The 15,833-nt window shown below is 40.7% G+C and overlaps 1 protein-coding gene across 1 annotated transcript in view; it reads left to right on the top strand.

Annotated features, from left to right (window-relative positions):
• LOC115371156 (polypeptide N-acetylgalactosaminyltransferase 10-like) overlaps nucleotides 1-15,833 on the top strand; it is a 136,110-nt gene that overhangs the window by 110,675 nt on the left and 9,602 nt on the right. Inside the window, exons 8-10 of the mRNA XM_030068332.1 lie at nucleotides 220-327; nucleotides 12,371-12,592; nucleotides 14,640-14,756. Of these exons, the coding sequence (XP_029924192.1) occupies nucleotides 220-327; nucleotides 12,371-12,592; nucleotides 14,640-14,756 (447 nt within the window). The remainder of the gene's footprint in view (nucleotides 1-219; nucleotides 328-12,370; nucleotides 12,593-14,639; nucleotides 14,757-15,833) is intronic.

Genomic DNA, 15,833 nt, shown 5'->3' with positions numbered 1-15,833 from the left:
CCTCAAAATGATCAAAACAAAAGGTGACCTTTTCAACTATAGTGGGAGTGCTGCCTTTTTCTTTAAATTGATATACTGCTGAATCTCTCTCTCTCTCTCTCTCTCTCAAATGACAAAGTGCACATAGTCAGGCACGATGGATTTATTGGCTTCATTTGGGATTTGTGTGCAAGATTACACATTCAATCAGTTTCTCTCTCTCTCTCTCTCCCTCTCTAGGTGTGGATGTGTGGTGGTCGGATGGAGGACATCCCCTGCTCCAGGGTAGGACATATCTACAGGAAGTACGTTCCCTACAAAGTTCCTGGTGGTGTCAGCCTGGCGAGGGTGAGTCACGACACTGTCAGTTTGTTAACATGGCCCAGTCTCAGAGGACCACGCCGGTCCAGTTTTGATCTCTGATTAACATTCGTGATCGTGAATGTCAGAAATAGTGGTTGCATAAGTGTACACTGAATGCACTCTGATAGCTCAGTAGCCAAGGCTAATTTGGTCAAATTCACTTACATTCATGTTATTCATCCATCCATCCATCCATTTATTATTCATTTATTTATTTATCTATCTTTTTGAAAAACTTGGAAATCACTATGCATAGGTAACTCCAACTTATTAATAGTGGGCTGGTGTGTACCTTTGCCAAAGTAACTGTAATTTTCAAATTTTCACACTTGAAAGGTATTAGTTTTTCCACATTTTCAAATTCTGCTCAACAGCTCTCTTCAGCTTTGCTGTACTCTCTTACGACAGACACATGGGCCTCACAATTTTGAAATGCTTCCCCCTGCCCATCTGTATTTTTGCTGCCTGAAGCTGATGTAGGCAGTGCGGGCAGACATCTGTTTATTTCCCCACATCCCTATCTGTTTTGCAGTCCTGTAAATAAGCCCTGCTTGAAGCCTCACTAACACTAGCTAGCTGCACTTAGCTTCAGATACATCTTTTATGTGTAACAGTGTCTTGTTTGACTGGGTTATTCATTTTTACCATGGTCATTGCCATGCACAGCTGGCATTGCAGTCGTCGCTTCAGCTTTTCTTTACAAGGGGAACACCTTTTCATGAACACTGTGCCATGACAGCTTCTGCTTTTGTTTTTCCCTGAAATTTTAATGGTCTGCATAGTGTGTTCAGTGTGTTCAGTAACCTCTGATAATACCACAAAAACTATTCAAATTATCAGGAATAGTTAAAAACAAAAATCCTGTAGCACAAGCAGTACTGGCTGTCAGCACTAATGTTAAGCCTACATGTTGCCTTTCTAAAACATCAGATTTAACAGCATGGAACTACTCTGTCTTGCATGGTGAAGCCTCATCAAAATGCCTCTGTGACTAATGACCCTTTCAATTGGCGCACGAAAGCCTGAGATAGAGTACCTGTGTGGGACCCTGGTAGGGGCAAGGGACTTGGATTTATTTTGATTCAAAAACCTGAAGAATGAGTCAGAGTCCTGATTGCTACTGGCGATTAATTTGAGGTACACTATCAGCTGACGTTGGACAGATGGATTCTTCTTGATGAAAGAGGGAGTCCTGTAGTGGGCGAACATTCTCAGCTCTGGAAGAATCTTCACCTGTGGCTGCCTCTGCGTCTGCAGTTGATGCCTCATGTTTATCACCCTCTGTCTTTATATAGTCTCTACACCTCTGTATTACAAAGAAGAAGAAAACAATTTGAGTCCTCAACTATGGAGTCCAAAGGCAGTTAATGCATGAGTTTGAGTCATCAGTGCAGTACAGGTTCAGTCATGAATTGTGAAAAAAAAGGGTCCAAGTCCAAGTCCTGATCTCGAGTATTACTGGTCTGGTTCAGATTGTTGGGTGACTGGCCTGTCTAGTATGTTGTGCTGAGAAAAATGTAATTACCTAACCTACCTAAGATCTTGGTGGACACTTTGATCCAAAGTGCCTCATATTACCAGAAGAACACTGATTTCATTGGCCACTGTGGAAATTGAACCTGCTCACTCATGGAAGCTTTACTGCCAAAATCACAACAAGTACATAGTTTTGAATCCATTTTTCTACACCCACCACACCTTCTTCTCTTGTGATGTTTTATTGGAAAGTTAATGAAACTGGCGAGACGCATTTTTTTAATATCACAAAGTGCTCCACAAAGTAACAGCGGGATGCAAAGAAATTAAGATGAAAATGAAAATAAAGAAATAAAATCCCTCAAATCAAGCGCTGTCCCCTACAAAACAGCGGTATTTTGTACTCGGTAAGCACTTTATCCACCTGGAGCTTTCTGATCCACACTGGCTCTAAATGTGTTTTAAAGTCAGTACTCTATCAAAACAAACACTTTTGGCCTTGAACAGCACAGCAGAGTGCCTGTAGGTGACGGTGAATCTGCTTCAGCTGGTGAAACATTTAACAGACATTTTATTCCCTCCAGTGTCTGTCACAGAACAACTCGGCTACTTCCAGCCTCCACTCTGCCCACATCTCTGCCTGCTGCACACTGTATTCTTCAGTATGACACACACTTCTCACACACACACTTCTCACCACCATGTGTGTGTGTGTGTGTGCGCGCGCGTGCGTGCGTGTGTATGCCTGAAACTGAATCAATAGGTGCCCCACTGTGGGCAAGGTCAAGCGGATTTGAAGTCAATGCTTTAGTGTGCAGCTTCCTTGCTGAGGGGAAAATGACAGACATTTCCTTCTGGTGAATTGATTTCAACTCTCACACATACATGCACACACTGAAATCCGGACGCTAAGTCAATAATCAAATTGCATTTCATACTGTTTTATACCCTATTTAAATTTAATTATGTTTTTGACTTTTGAAGAATGAATGAAAAGTCGCTGGAAAGGCACTACTTGTAGGTTTTGTCACTGTGGGCAACGCTGTTATTGTAACTGGAAAATATTCAACTCATGCCACAAAGTTGCCCGAGTGACAGATAAAGTTTATCTTTATTTGTGAATGTGTTCTTATGTAATAATTAAAATTCAAATGTGCAAATAAACAGCTGGGCCTCACTACTGTTGTGCAAATGCAGGTATAGATCAACTTTTACAATAACACTAGCTTTTCTAGTGTACTGGCCACTCAAAGCGCTTTACAATGTTGTGTCACATTCACCCATTCTGACATACATTAGCTGTCTTCGCACTGCCATGCCACTGCGAGCGAGGGCTATCTTCGAGCCAGACAGTGTTCATGGCCCAGGACTGCCACTTGTTCTCTGTTTTTCTTCTTTACGTTATTTTTCTGCTACCAAAGCGAGCTGCTGAGCTGACATCTGTACTTATCAGCTGTACCGTCTCCCCTCATAACTCCACCTCAGACCTCGGTTAGCCCTGTCCAGTTCATGGGTATTTGGTGGGCCTTTAGAACCTGGAAACTGGCCCTGACAGTCGCACCGAGGAGCCATCAAAGACTGGAAGTGACAATGTAAATGCAGCTGGCCTCGGCACACACTAGCCCGCATTTAGTGTGACAGTGGAAAGGCAGCTATTCACACACTGATAGCAGAGGCTACCCTGAAGGTGACAAGCTGCCCATCAGGAGCGGTTAGGGGTTCAGCGTGTTGCTCGGCAACACTTCAACACGCTCTCTGGAGGAGCCAAGGATCGAATCAGGAGCCCTCCATTTACCAGATGACCACTCTTCCTCCTAAAGCCTGGTACATACTACAGGATAATCGGGCCGATTTTTGTCCCGATCTCCCCCTTCCGATCAAAGCCAGCAAAGGCCCGATTGTCTGATGTTTGCAAACGTCATCGGGTCTGATTTTCCTGTGGTGTGGGGTGTGTTAAGAGTGATTTTGTTCGGTCCGATCCGCTCGGAAGGCCTCGGAAGGAGAGATCGTAAATAATGAACATGTTTAATATTTGCGACTAGAAATCCTGTAGTGTGTGGGGCGCTCCGAGAGGGGCCGAGCAAGCACAGTGCAAGGGCGGACTGGACGTGCGGGGAAACCGGGGAAACCCGGTGGGCCGATGGGCGGAAAATGCACCGTTACTAGGCTATAAATGAGCTCACTGATGCGGGCTTCAACCGAGCAGGCTCTCTGTCAGCAATCGGAGTTGCTTAAGCCCCGGATCTTTATTTATTTATTTATTTATTTATTTTTATTTTTTTGGGCTTTATTTCCGTATTCATCCAAATATAAGACGATATTTTTTTCCATTGAAAATGTCCTAAAAAAACGCCCTCGTCTAATATTGTACTTGTACTTGAATATGTAAACCAGTAGGTAGGCTCGCCTGATGCCGCGATTACCGGCGAATGGCCTCATTGTGCAGTCAATAATAGTCAATAATAAAGTCAATAACCATGTTGCCAGTGTCATTGTCTGTTGTGCTGCTGCAGCCGCGTATGAACAAAAGTTGATTTATAATGAAAGGCACATATGACAGTATGTGTGCACCGCTCACCTGTCAGATCCGGCAGACCTGACCGGGTGGGCGCGGTACCGGCCGGTGCCGCGGCCGGCCCGCCTGATGCCAACCGGTGGCTTTTTTATTCAAACAAGATTTTGTCCATGTCCAAGTATTTTTCCAAAAAAGGGTCTTGAAAAAGAGGGGTCATCTTAAAATCAGGGTCGTCTTTTATGCGGGTCAATACAGTATTATTGTTGTTGTTGTTGTTGTTGTTATTATCCTATACGGAAAATGTGCGTCTTGTGGAGAAAAAGCCATGTGTCAATTTTCAAACCGATCGGATTTTGCAGTTTTTAGTAATTTATCAACATGAATGGAGAATCAACACAAACTAAAAAAGATGATATACGGTTGCCGGTTATTCTGCCTGTCATTGGCTAGATGACACACGCGGTGGCATTTAGGGTTTTGTAATTTTCATTATTATTGTTTATTATTGTTCGTCCGCCATGTTTGCCTACACTGAAGTCACGTTTGACTACGCAAGATTTAGAATATTGAGCGTGAAGAACCTGATACTCTGCTGAAGAATCTTATAGTGTGTGGTGTGCTCCGTAGTGCACACCACACACTATGAGATCAGAAGAGAGAGATCTTGTGTGATCTGCCTTTTGTTATCACCAAGTGTGTGGTCTCTAAATCTGTGAAGGTTTGAAGAATCCTGTAGTGTGTGCCAGCCTTAAGCCACAACACTCTGGAGTTGAAGCTCTTGAATGCCCAACTTGTTGTTTCACATGTATTATTCAGGCAAGCAAAATGTGTGTGCAGCCATATGCTGTTACTGCTTTCTCCTTTGCTCTGAAGTATGTCTGTCAAGCAGACCTATGGCTGTTGTTTGACTCGATATTTACAACCCCACTAAACATTTCTTACCTCGTGTAAAACTGATCGGTGTTGTGGTGTTAAAATTTCAACTCTATGATAAATTAAATACAACATAATATTTTCACTACTGTACACAGTTTTTGACTCCATGTCATTACTCCAAGAATATGAAATTTTGTTTGTTAATTTTCGGTGTGTTTTTTATAATATTTAGCACAGCTTGCAGACATTCATTGTCATCATAAAATCAAGTCACTGACCCTTTCAGAACCACAGACAGAGAGCGTTGTTAAGATGATCTGTGGTTGCTTGGTGCTGTTTTGGAAAATGAGTGTAGAAATGTAAGAATGTTAATAGAAACACTCTTAACCTTTGTTAACAGTGTAAATTGTTTGTTATCAGGAAATGAGGCACAGGTCAAGAGGACAGGATCCCATCAGCTGCATTTCAGCAGCTCCTCACTGCTTTCTTGTTAGTTTTACAGTTGATTTTAAGATGGACTGAGAACTTTAAAGGCTCACCTTGGTTTGCCCCCCAGGTACATATCAGAGCTTTTAACCCCTGTCGAGATCAGCCTGAGGTCTTCAAGCAGTCCCACATATCACCCTTTAAATCTCTTCTCAGAGCAAACTTAACGAAAGGAAAATGTTTTTACCCTGTCCTTTTATGGCCTGCTTTATACCCTTTTTTGTAATCCTGTCTGTATCCTTTCTATATAATTCTCATGTCTGGTCTTGTTTTGAAAAGCTCTCTGTACCAGTTGTTATGAGGAGCTTATTGGCCTTTTACTTTAAATACCAAATGTCAGTGAAGCATTTTGACATTTGGTACAACATTTTGGCCTTCTGACAAAGACCCTGATTGTGGTAGAAAAGTTGCAAAGTTGTAAATTGCATTTGGGAGGATAAATTTAATGTGCCGACATGTTTCCAGTTTCACTGCAACATTATTATGTCCTGCACCTATACCAACTTGAGCTGGATGTGCAAACAAGACTGCTTTTTTCTTCAAATATCATGTCAGCTGATCAGTGTAGGCTACTACTTAATAGACACCTGTCATCTGTAAGCGATTAAGTAATGTTAGTTTTATTTTCTTTGGACATGAGTGTAACTGTATGGTTTTGGTGAATTATCTCTAAATTCTTAACACCTGCTGCGTTTGTCTGAGAAATTATTTTATTCAGGCTTTTCCAACAGGACAAGAAAAAATATGAGGCAAAAATAAATTTCAAGTCTTATGTGAATAAAAATGATTTTTTGATTTTATTTCCCTTCATGTATTTTTCAGCGCCTGCACAGAGAATGAGAAACTTCGTAAACCTCTGAGTCATCTGGCATGTAGCTGAGCAGTGCTCATTATGCATGCCCCAGCCTCAGCCTGAGACCTGGCTTGGTTTGGTTTGGCTGACTACGTAATTGAACCCACTGGCCTTTGTTTTGTCTCATTGTCCTGACTGTTAGCCTTTCAGCTAGAGCTGAATGGAATACTGATATGAATTAACGGGCAGGTTTCTCCATTCAGGAATACATAGCTCACTGTGTAAATGGATTGTGTTTTGTCTCTTGCTGTCTTTTCTGCATAGGAGTTTAAAATGGCTGCTACATTAGTCTTTTTTTTTTCTCATGACACATCGTTGTTGATGGTAATTGATTTACTGTAGTTGACTATTCGTTTCTGCATTCTGCATTAATTAAGTCGGGACAAGTCAGAGCAGCATCTCTGTCTGCAAAGAATGAGGCTGGTTAGAGAATATTGTTATTCTCTCAATGGTGAAGGTCATATTCAGCTTTTATATAAGTTACTAATGGTCAGTTGAATATACCGAGTCAATAGTGAATATAGAGAGATGCAAAAAAAAGTTCTCCCCGGACGGTACTTATATTAACGGGGGAGGTCTGCAATTTTGGTTAGCCCGTGTACATCAGTAATTGCTGTCAGTCATTTGGACAATAAAATAATGTCACTAATAATGATGATCTAATGGTACCCAAAGGGTCTGCTGGCATGAACGTGCCACAGTGTTATGTGAGTGAAACTGACAAAACTCTTCAAGTGCCTCCATTGTGTCTTTGAAATGCCAGATTCAGCAGTTCCTGTACTCTTCCATTGTTATCTCTATCTTTCTCGTGTCTACACAGCACTTTATTTATTTATATTGCCTCTATATTTGTGTGCTGGTGTTCAGTTCTTCCTTCCCTGCTGCGTGCTAATATTTTAGCTACTGTAACCGCCTAATTTCCCCAATGGTATCATTAATGCTTCTTCTAATCGAATCAAAAAATAATGTTTCTCTTCCCCACCATTGGTTATATGGCCCCTGTAATCCAGATGCTGGGTGTTGCAAATTGGCAATTGTATGAAACACCAAAATTCGATCTGGACCAATTGAAGTATCCCCAGGATGTCAGCGTTGGCTTTAAATATCTTGGAAGAACTCAAAGGGGGTACTGGAGTGCACGGTTTGAATTATATTGATAGGTGCAAGTGCTAATGTTTCAACATGTCCTGTGTCTTCTTCACAGTCAGTCATTAAAGAAATGGAACCTTGCTTGTCAGAGTTGGCATTAACTCTGCCAGCTGATCCACCAGCTCCTGCACCAAAGGCATTATACAGCTGTGTGTTGTAGGATATCTCGCATTTTCTGAGCTACCAAATCCCTTCCTGCCTAAAAATAGTGCACACCCTTTAGGATGAGGTAGCAAGACAAGTTTGTACATTACAGTAGTCTTCAACAAGGGACAGCGGAGTCTCCGCAGGCCAGGCTTCATGTATAAGTGACAGACTGACTCACCGTACTCACACTACAAGAGCAACAGCAGAAATATCAAATGTGTTTGAAAGTGACCTCGACATCCCAGACTGCATCATGAGATTGAGACTGCTGGCCTTCTCACACTATGCATGCAAAAACATGCTGGTGTCACTCCAATCTTGAAAATTTGTCTGCAGTGCCTAAATCAGCTGTGATATTGAACGCCGTGCATCTGGTACTGTCATGCTTTCAAGTGCATGTTGGAAACACTGTATTTTATGTATGAGTTCTAAGTTAGTGGCACATGAGCACACCCCTCAAAGCCATATTTACAAGCGGGTAATTTGAACATATTTGTGTTGCCTGATTATCCCAGTTATGAAGATTCATGGTAGCAAAAATGGTGGCGTTCTATTCTGGTACCAGGATGGCTGCTCCTCATTCTTCTGCGAAAGAAGAAATCAAATTTTCTCGGTTTGGTCTTTGAAGATGTATGAAACCCAATGAGAAAAACACCTTTCAAATGCCTTTAATGTTTGCTTGCAGGTTGCTACCGTATGGTCACCTGACATTTGCAGGAAGGAACTATAACTTTACACCATCCCATTTCAACACCAAGCTGCTTCCTGGCTCTGTTCATGTCTTTATGTCTTACTTTTATGTTGAGGAAATATACATCTTTCACTTTTCTTGCACAAACTACTGACTTTTATTTTAACTCATCGTGCTCATTTCACTCAGCTAGTTCCTTTTTTCGGGTCCAGACACACAGAGAACAAAGGACCCCCCACCCCCAGTCTAGTCACTGTTGAGGCAGATGGTACCACTGAACTTCACTTCACCTGGACTACAGAGACCAGAGCCTGAGTTTGGCTTCAGGCAATATGCTGTGCTACAGGGAGTGTGGGTGTGTGGCTGGAGCGCCTTTTTCTCTCCATCTCCACCTCCAAAGGCCGGAGGACTTGCATTCATTCTTTCCTTGGAGGCCTGCAGAATCTGTGTTCCCGTTTATTTCACCAGCCATACCTCCAAGGCTGCTCCAATCTGGATTTCCAGACACGCATCCTCACCCAGGGGGCTGACAGGCCCTGTGTTTGCACTCCTTTACTCCTCAAAGGCTTCAGATGGATGGATTTCCCATTGCTGGGGTGTAAATCTTTCATGTGTGCAATTGTCTGAGCTTGAAGAAGCCATTGGCTGTACTGAAGAAGCTGTCTGGGCTACAGTCATTGTCGGTCACAGCTTGTGGTGCCAGACTGGAAGAGAGCAGCCACAGCACCTGCTTTCTCTTTTTTTCTGCTAACAAGTGACTTTTATTCCAAAATGAGATATCAAACACTTACACTAGATAGCAGGCATACTTTTTTAAGTATAGCAGTAGTATTATAGTACTATCTTCCAGAAGTCCTTCACACACAAAATGATGCATGTACCCAATGGATCCTGTGTAGACTCCAGATAATGTTTACTTAAATAAATAAAAAATAACTAGACTCCAGATAATGTTTACTTAAATAAATAAAAAAATAACTAATAATTTAAATAATAACAAATGCCCATCACAAGTTACCAAAGCCCAAATACTGTCCCAAAATTGCTTGCTTATTGTTATCATCCGCCAAACATCCCAAAGCGTTCATGTTGGAATGATGTGAAATGAAGAGAAGCAAGCAACTCTTTTATTCTCATCTATTTTCTATTTTTACTTAATGTAGCTGGAAACAGGGCCGCCAGAATTCAAAATTGCTATACCTACTGTATGTTAAGTTGACAAAACATGACTCCACATAGTTAATAGACTACACATATCACTTATGTACTCTGCATTGCACTTTTGGTTGCAATTGTATGAAAGTTCAGCTGTGGGTCGGAGTGCATATTTTGTAGACAGTGGTATTGAGTAGGAAGGAAAGCATGAAAAAGAATCGATGCAGCACACAGGAGAGTCAGTCTTCATATGTAGCATAGTAATTAATGCAAGAAACTGAGGGCACACACAAGAACGTTTGAACTAAGATGACAGCTGTGTTGTAGTCTAGTTTATTTGTGTGGTGATAAAGCATAGCTGTGACGTGATAAAAACCCTGATAAAGTACAATTAAAGATTAAAGAGCCGAAAAATAAACACACTTGTGCAGGTTAGATGAAAAACCCAGAGGGGCTTATAAAAACATCTCACCCCAAAATAAGAAAACAGGTAAGCAAACAAAATCATTTCCTGTCCCAGCTAACATTTTGGGATCACTATGATCTAAGACAGCCACCTTCGGTTTTCTAAATTTATGTAGGCCAACCTAACAGGCAAATTATATAAAGAAGACTGGCTTCTGGATATTCCTGTCCCAGGGAAGATCTGCAGAGAACATTTTCTTTCAGTTTGCCACCCATTTCTAAATTTAAAGCGATTTATCTCTCACTGACAACTTTAAAGCAGCTGTAACAGTTTCAACATCTTTTGATATGTTATTTTTCCCAAGAGTCGGCCCCCGATAAAGGGTTTCCACCAAACCTTCAGGTGGCACAGCATCACAATGAGGTGAAGCAAAGAGAGAGGTCTGGATGTGCATGACTATCTCTCTCCATAAATCTTCACTCCATCCTCCAGGCTTCAATAATCATAACCCCTCAAAATTGTTCTGAACTGAGAGTCAATCTCCTCGTCTCTTGCAGTAATATATTTCGTTCTTCTTTGAATATCCACAGCCAGTCACTTTTCCATTGCCACTGCACACATTACACACATCTTTTTCGGGCTTTTAGTTCTGCCTAAACCTTCCAGAGCAACATTCAACATTCAAGATTCCTTTATTTGTCATTTCACCCATAGTAAAAGTACACAGGTTAAAACGAAATAGCGTTTCTCACTAGTTCTAGTGACCAAAGTGCAAATCGTGCAATAAAAGAGCAGTTTTTTTTTTTTTTTTTTTTTTTTTAAAGAAAAGTAGCATTTAAATAGATAAAAATAAATAAGTAGTGAGCAGCATTAGTTCACTCTTTTGTTCCAGGGAACACAAACCACACACGCTGGATGTGGTTGGAATCAATACTGTTGATTTATGGAGTGACTCATCTAACCTCTTGGGCTCCCTGCCTCCCTGATTTTAATACGTGCATTGTATATAGTCATACATCTCTTTTTTATGAAGCTAAGTTGTAAACTAGCACATAATTCAGTTCAGTGTTATATCTTCTTTCATGACTAGTGACAGGTTGCATCTATTTTTCATCACCCCCCTCCTTGAACGCGATGACAGGCCTAGCATGATGACTGGCAGCCTCTCCACAGAGCTGCTTTGATCACTCTTGTCATGTCAGATCAATCAATACATCAAGGATGGCAAGAAGTGCAGATGAGGGCTGATTCAATATTTCAAGTCAGGCAGGAAGTCAGAATAAAGTCTTAAAAGAATCCATACAGCGCCTTCCACAAAGATCCGCTAATAAACTCAAGTCGACTGGCTTTTCTCTTTTCCCACCAAATTGTCTATTTTTATTTAACAAGTTTGAGTTTCTTTTGTTATACAGGCCGGGGAGGTGGAATTCAATTTATCACACATCAAAAAGACTTGCAGTGTAAACACAACAGATAGACAAAGATAGTGCAAAGTACAGTAGTGTAGCAGCGTAACTGGGTGTTGCTGGTGTTGTGATTCGTTACATAGGTTCTGTATTAGTACTTGACAGCATCCTACAATTACTAGCCACCTCAGCTGTCCTTCTCATGCAGTTTCTTTCTTGATTAATTGATTATTATTATTATCGATCATTTTAAACTTGTCAGTCAATCATGTAGTGTACAAAGTGTCAAAAGTAATGATGGGCACTTGTTAGCAGAGCCCAAGGTTCATCTATTCACTGTCGATCCCGTTCATCAGTCAGGTCCACAGTGGCAACAAGGCAGTGCAGTCCGGGCCTTTCTTTCCCTGGCAACTTTGCAATTCGAATTGATTTATTTTCTTTTGGTCGATCAATCAGTTAATGGATTAAATGTGTCAGCACTAATGGAACGATCCTCTTGCTCTCCAAACAGCAGAGTCACGTCCTTTCTTCTGTTTGGCTCTGGAAATTCATCTCTTCAGGATATACCTGACTCTCTGTCAACTTCCTGTCACATATTCTTTGTCTGCCCGCTCTAACATGCTTCTCTCTGCTGCTCTCTTGATGTCAGATAATCTCTTCCTCACCTTTAATTTGTCTTTGTAGTACTTTATGATCAGTCTGTGGTTGTAAGAGTATTGTTTCCATAACTCTGAAACCCCAAATCATGTGTTACTAGTGTTTGTGAAATAGGCTTATTTTACTGTTGTACAGATTGAGAGTGTGAGCCAAAAGCCAGAAATGTAAAATGAAAACATTCTTTTTATGTTCACGGTGGTTCCGCTTGCAGAACCTGAAGCGCGTGGCAGAGGTCTGGATGGACGAGTACGCCGAGTACATCTACCAGCGTCGGCCGGAGTACCGCCACCTGTCTGCAGGAGACATGACGGTGCAGAAAGAGCTGAGGAACAGCCTCAACTGCAAGAGCTTCAAGTGGTTCATGAGCGAGGTGGCCTGGGACCTGCCCAAACATTACCCGCCTGTGGAGCCTCCTGCTGCTGCCTGGGGAGAAGTATGACCTGCGATTTTGTACCTAAAACACATTAAGAAGCTCTTACAAACCTCATCTGCATAATTGTTTTGAAAGTCCAGTATTTTTTTTAACCCCGGCTGTATTCAAATGTTAATTTCCATTCTTTATAATTTTACACAGCACAACCTCATTGCGAGCTTTAGTGAGGTCCTTCCCACTGTTGTAAATGTCCTTACTGAAAACAGGAAACTTACAGCTCAGGCAAAATCACCTTGAAATTGTCCACAAAAGAAGTGGCTGCAGACCATGCTTTCTAACTGGCTTTATTTAGCGTTTAGCTCAGCCAAGTCATGCCACCTACAACGTTCTGAACTGCTCCGTGATGCTCTGCAGAGAGATACAAATGTTTGGGATGTACTGTGGTCATTTTAAAAAGTAATTCCAAATATAGTTTGATATGTTTAAAAAAAAAAAGGGAATGTAGATACGAGCTCCGAGGGAAACATATGATGGAGAAAATAAAATCCAGGACCAAAATAAAAGATCAATGTATTTCTGTGAGGGGTGTGGATGTATGGAATGGTCTAGACGATGAATTGAAGATGTGCCAGTCAGTCCTCGAATTTAAACGTTTGTTCAAAAGTAAGGTATTTGAAAAATATGAGAAAAGTATTTGATGATTCAGATACCATTCTGAAGTTATATTTGGGATCTTTTGTGTAAAATGTTATAATATTTTGTTTAATGTTTTGAAAAATTTTGATCTGATCAAGCTGATCTGATAAGAAGGGTAGGCGAAAATAAGCGCTAGCTTCAGCCTATGCCTTGTCGGTTGTGGATATTTTCATTTATACTGACAGAATGTGTATTTATTTGTTTATTTATTTATTCATTTTTCCTGTTAAACAGTGTAAATTTAAATGACCTGACTGAAATAATTTTTTTTTCATTCATTCATTCATTCATAGTAGTGAACAGTAGTTGTTCAAAATTATTCTGAATATACTGTTTTCAAAAAGGAAAATTTACTCTGACGTCTAACTTCAGCTGAACCAGAATTAGCAGGATGGTGTGGTTATAAACAAGGCAGCGCAATATCATAAATGCTGAATAAAACTTTGTGAAGTTTTTGTTTCCATTTAAAACCATTTAAAAATGTACTTGACTGTACTATGAGTTTCCTGTTTTCGAAAAGGCTAACAAGAAGCTGCAAAAGAAGAAGCAGTGGTAAGGTTGTGCTGTGTATGGTAATAGATGCTGGGAATCCACAGTTTCATACAGTCTGGGTTGATAAAATACTGACCCTATCCTTGAAGGCTGACATGTATGGCTTCTCCACTTCATGTACAGTGCACAGAGAGTGACAAGCACATTAGGTAAGAGCAAAGGGAACAATATGTTAGACAGGCCGTCAAATTCAAAGCCATGAAATCATCAGTACATGGTGTGCAGGCAGCTCACATTTGGAAATGCCTCTCCTGAAACTCGCTATGCACTGTGAATGATCGTAGGCTGTTCACTGCAAAAACTCAAAATCTTACCAAGATTATTTGTCTTATTTCAAGTCAAAAATGTCTTATTACTAGTCAAAATATCTCATTACACTTAAAATAAGACATGATCACCTCAGAAGTAACTTGTTTTTAGACAGTTGTCTCTTGTTTCAAGTGAAAATTTGCTTGGAACAAGTGAAAATTTGCTTGTTTCATTGGCAAAATTTGTTTCTTGTTTCTAGCTAATTTTCACTTATTTCAAGTGAATTTTCACTTTTTCCACTGGCAAATTTTGCCAATGAAACAAGCAAATTTTCACTTGTTTCAAGTGAAATTTCACTTGAAACAAGTGAAAATTGTCTAAAAACAAGTTACTTCTGAGGTGATCATGTCTTATTTTAAGTGTAATGAGATATTTTGACTAGAAATAAGACATTTTTGACTTGAAATAAGACAAATAATCTTGGTAAGATTTTGCGTTTTTGCAGTGTTCTGACTAATAGCTGAATATTCCATGAACCCTTGTGTGAATTTGCTGTGATGTGTTCATATGTGTGTGTCTGTGTCTCCATCATTTTCCCCTCTCTCTCCAGCTGCGTAACGTGGCCAGTGGTATGTGTATGGAGAGTAAACACTTTGTGTCGGGGAGTCCCCTCCGCCTGGAGGGCTGTGTGAAAGGGCGAGGCGAGGCAGGCTGGAGCCGCGGACAGGTGAGGAGTGTTTTTTTTTAGACATTTCGCTGATGTAAGCTACGTTCAGAAATCAGAAAATGAGAAATGGGAGAACACTTGCATGCAAAACTGTAATGCTTAGCTCAAACAGTGCATGAAATTTGTGCACATATATCAGCCTGAGTCGAATGCAGCAGCCTGTCTTCCCTGTCTTTATATGTACCAATTTTATGCACTATTTAAACAAGAAAAATTCTATATTTTTTCTATGTTTCCCATCTCTTATTTTTGATCTGCTTTTGTGACCCTTTGGGAGCACCTTTTTAATCTTGATTAAAGTATGTTCAGACAGCAAGTGAATTTTATTTTTCAAATATGACCTTTTAAGACTGGCTGTCCTCATTATGATCTACAAGCAACCTTATTAGATTTGTGTGCTTAGACAAGTTTTGATATCTTTTTCCGTCATTATGACATTGTTTGTCATAATAATAAAAGTAATTTTTTTCTCTCACTTTTAAATAACATGTTCACTAAGGGCAGGTTTCCTAAGCCAACATCTCTGGATGGTAGCAGTTTGTAACAAAGGAGCTTGACTGTCTTTATGCCAGTTGTTGTTGTTGTTATCTTTTGTTTATTTTTGTCTTCCTTGTCATGGTGCACAATGAGGCTGTGTCATTGATGGAGGAGGGCTGTATCTAGGCTTGAGATGGATTGCATATCAGCAATTGAGGGGATAATTCACGATGAGTTCACACCGATATTAAGGCGATAATAAATGTACTCTCAGGACCAAGATGTTTTAAAAATAATCTCTCGAATCTGTGCTCTACTGTGCATTTAGAGATGTTTCTGGATCGCTGTATTCGCTCGCTGAGCCCCATTAATCAGCATGAATGAATTTTATTAAATCCTTCATTACAAGCCAGTTTGCCATCTCCTCTCCATGGATCTGACGGCCCACATCTCCACTCTCCATACGCCTGCTCACCAAAACTTTGCTCTCCCCTCCATAAGAGTAGCTAACGTCAGTTTTGCAGCCATGGAGGGATGGTGAACCGCCACATGTTCAAATAAATGAGTGGCCTGCACATCCTTCACTGGCACATTAGTCCA

The sequence above is a fragment of the Myripristis murdjan genome, chromosome 14 (genome assembly GCF_902150065.1).
Source record: "Myripristis murdjan chromosome 14, fMyrMur1.1, whole genome shotgun sequence".
NCBI classification, from domain to species: domain Eukaryota; kingdom Metazoa; phylum Chordata; class Actinopteri; order Holocentriformes; family Holocentridae; genus Myripristis; species Myripristis murdjan.
The sequence above is the reverse complement of the archived record's forward strand: the minus strand, read 5'-3'. Positions and strand labels throughout refer to the sequence as shown.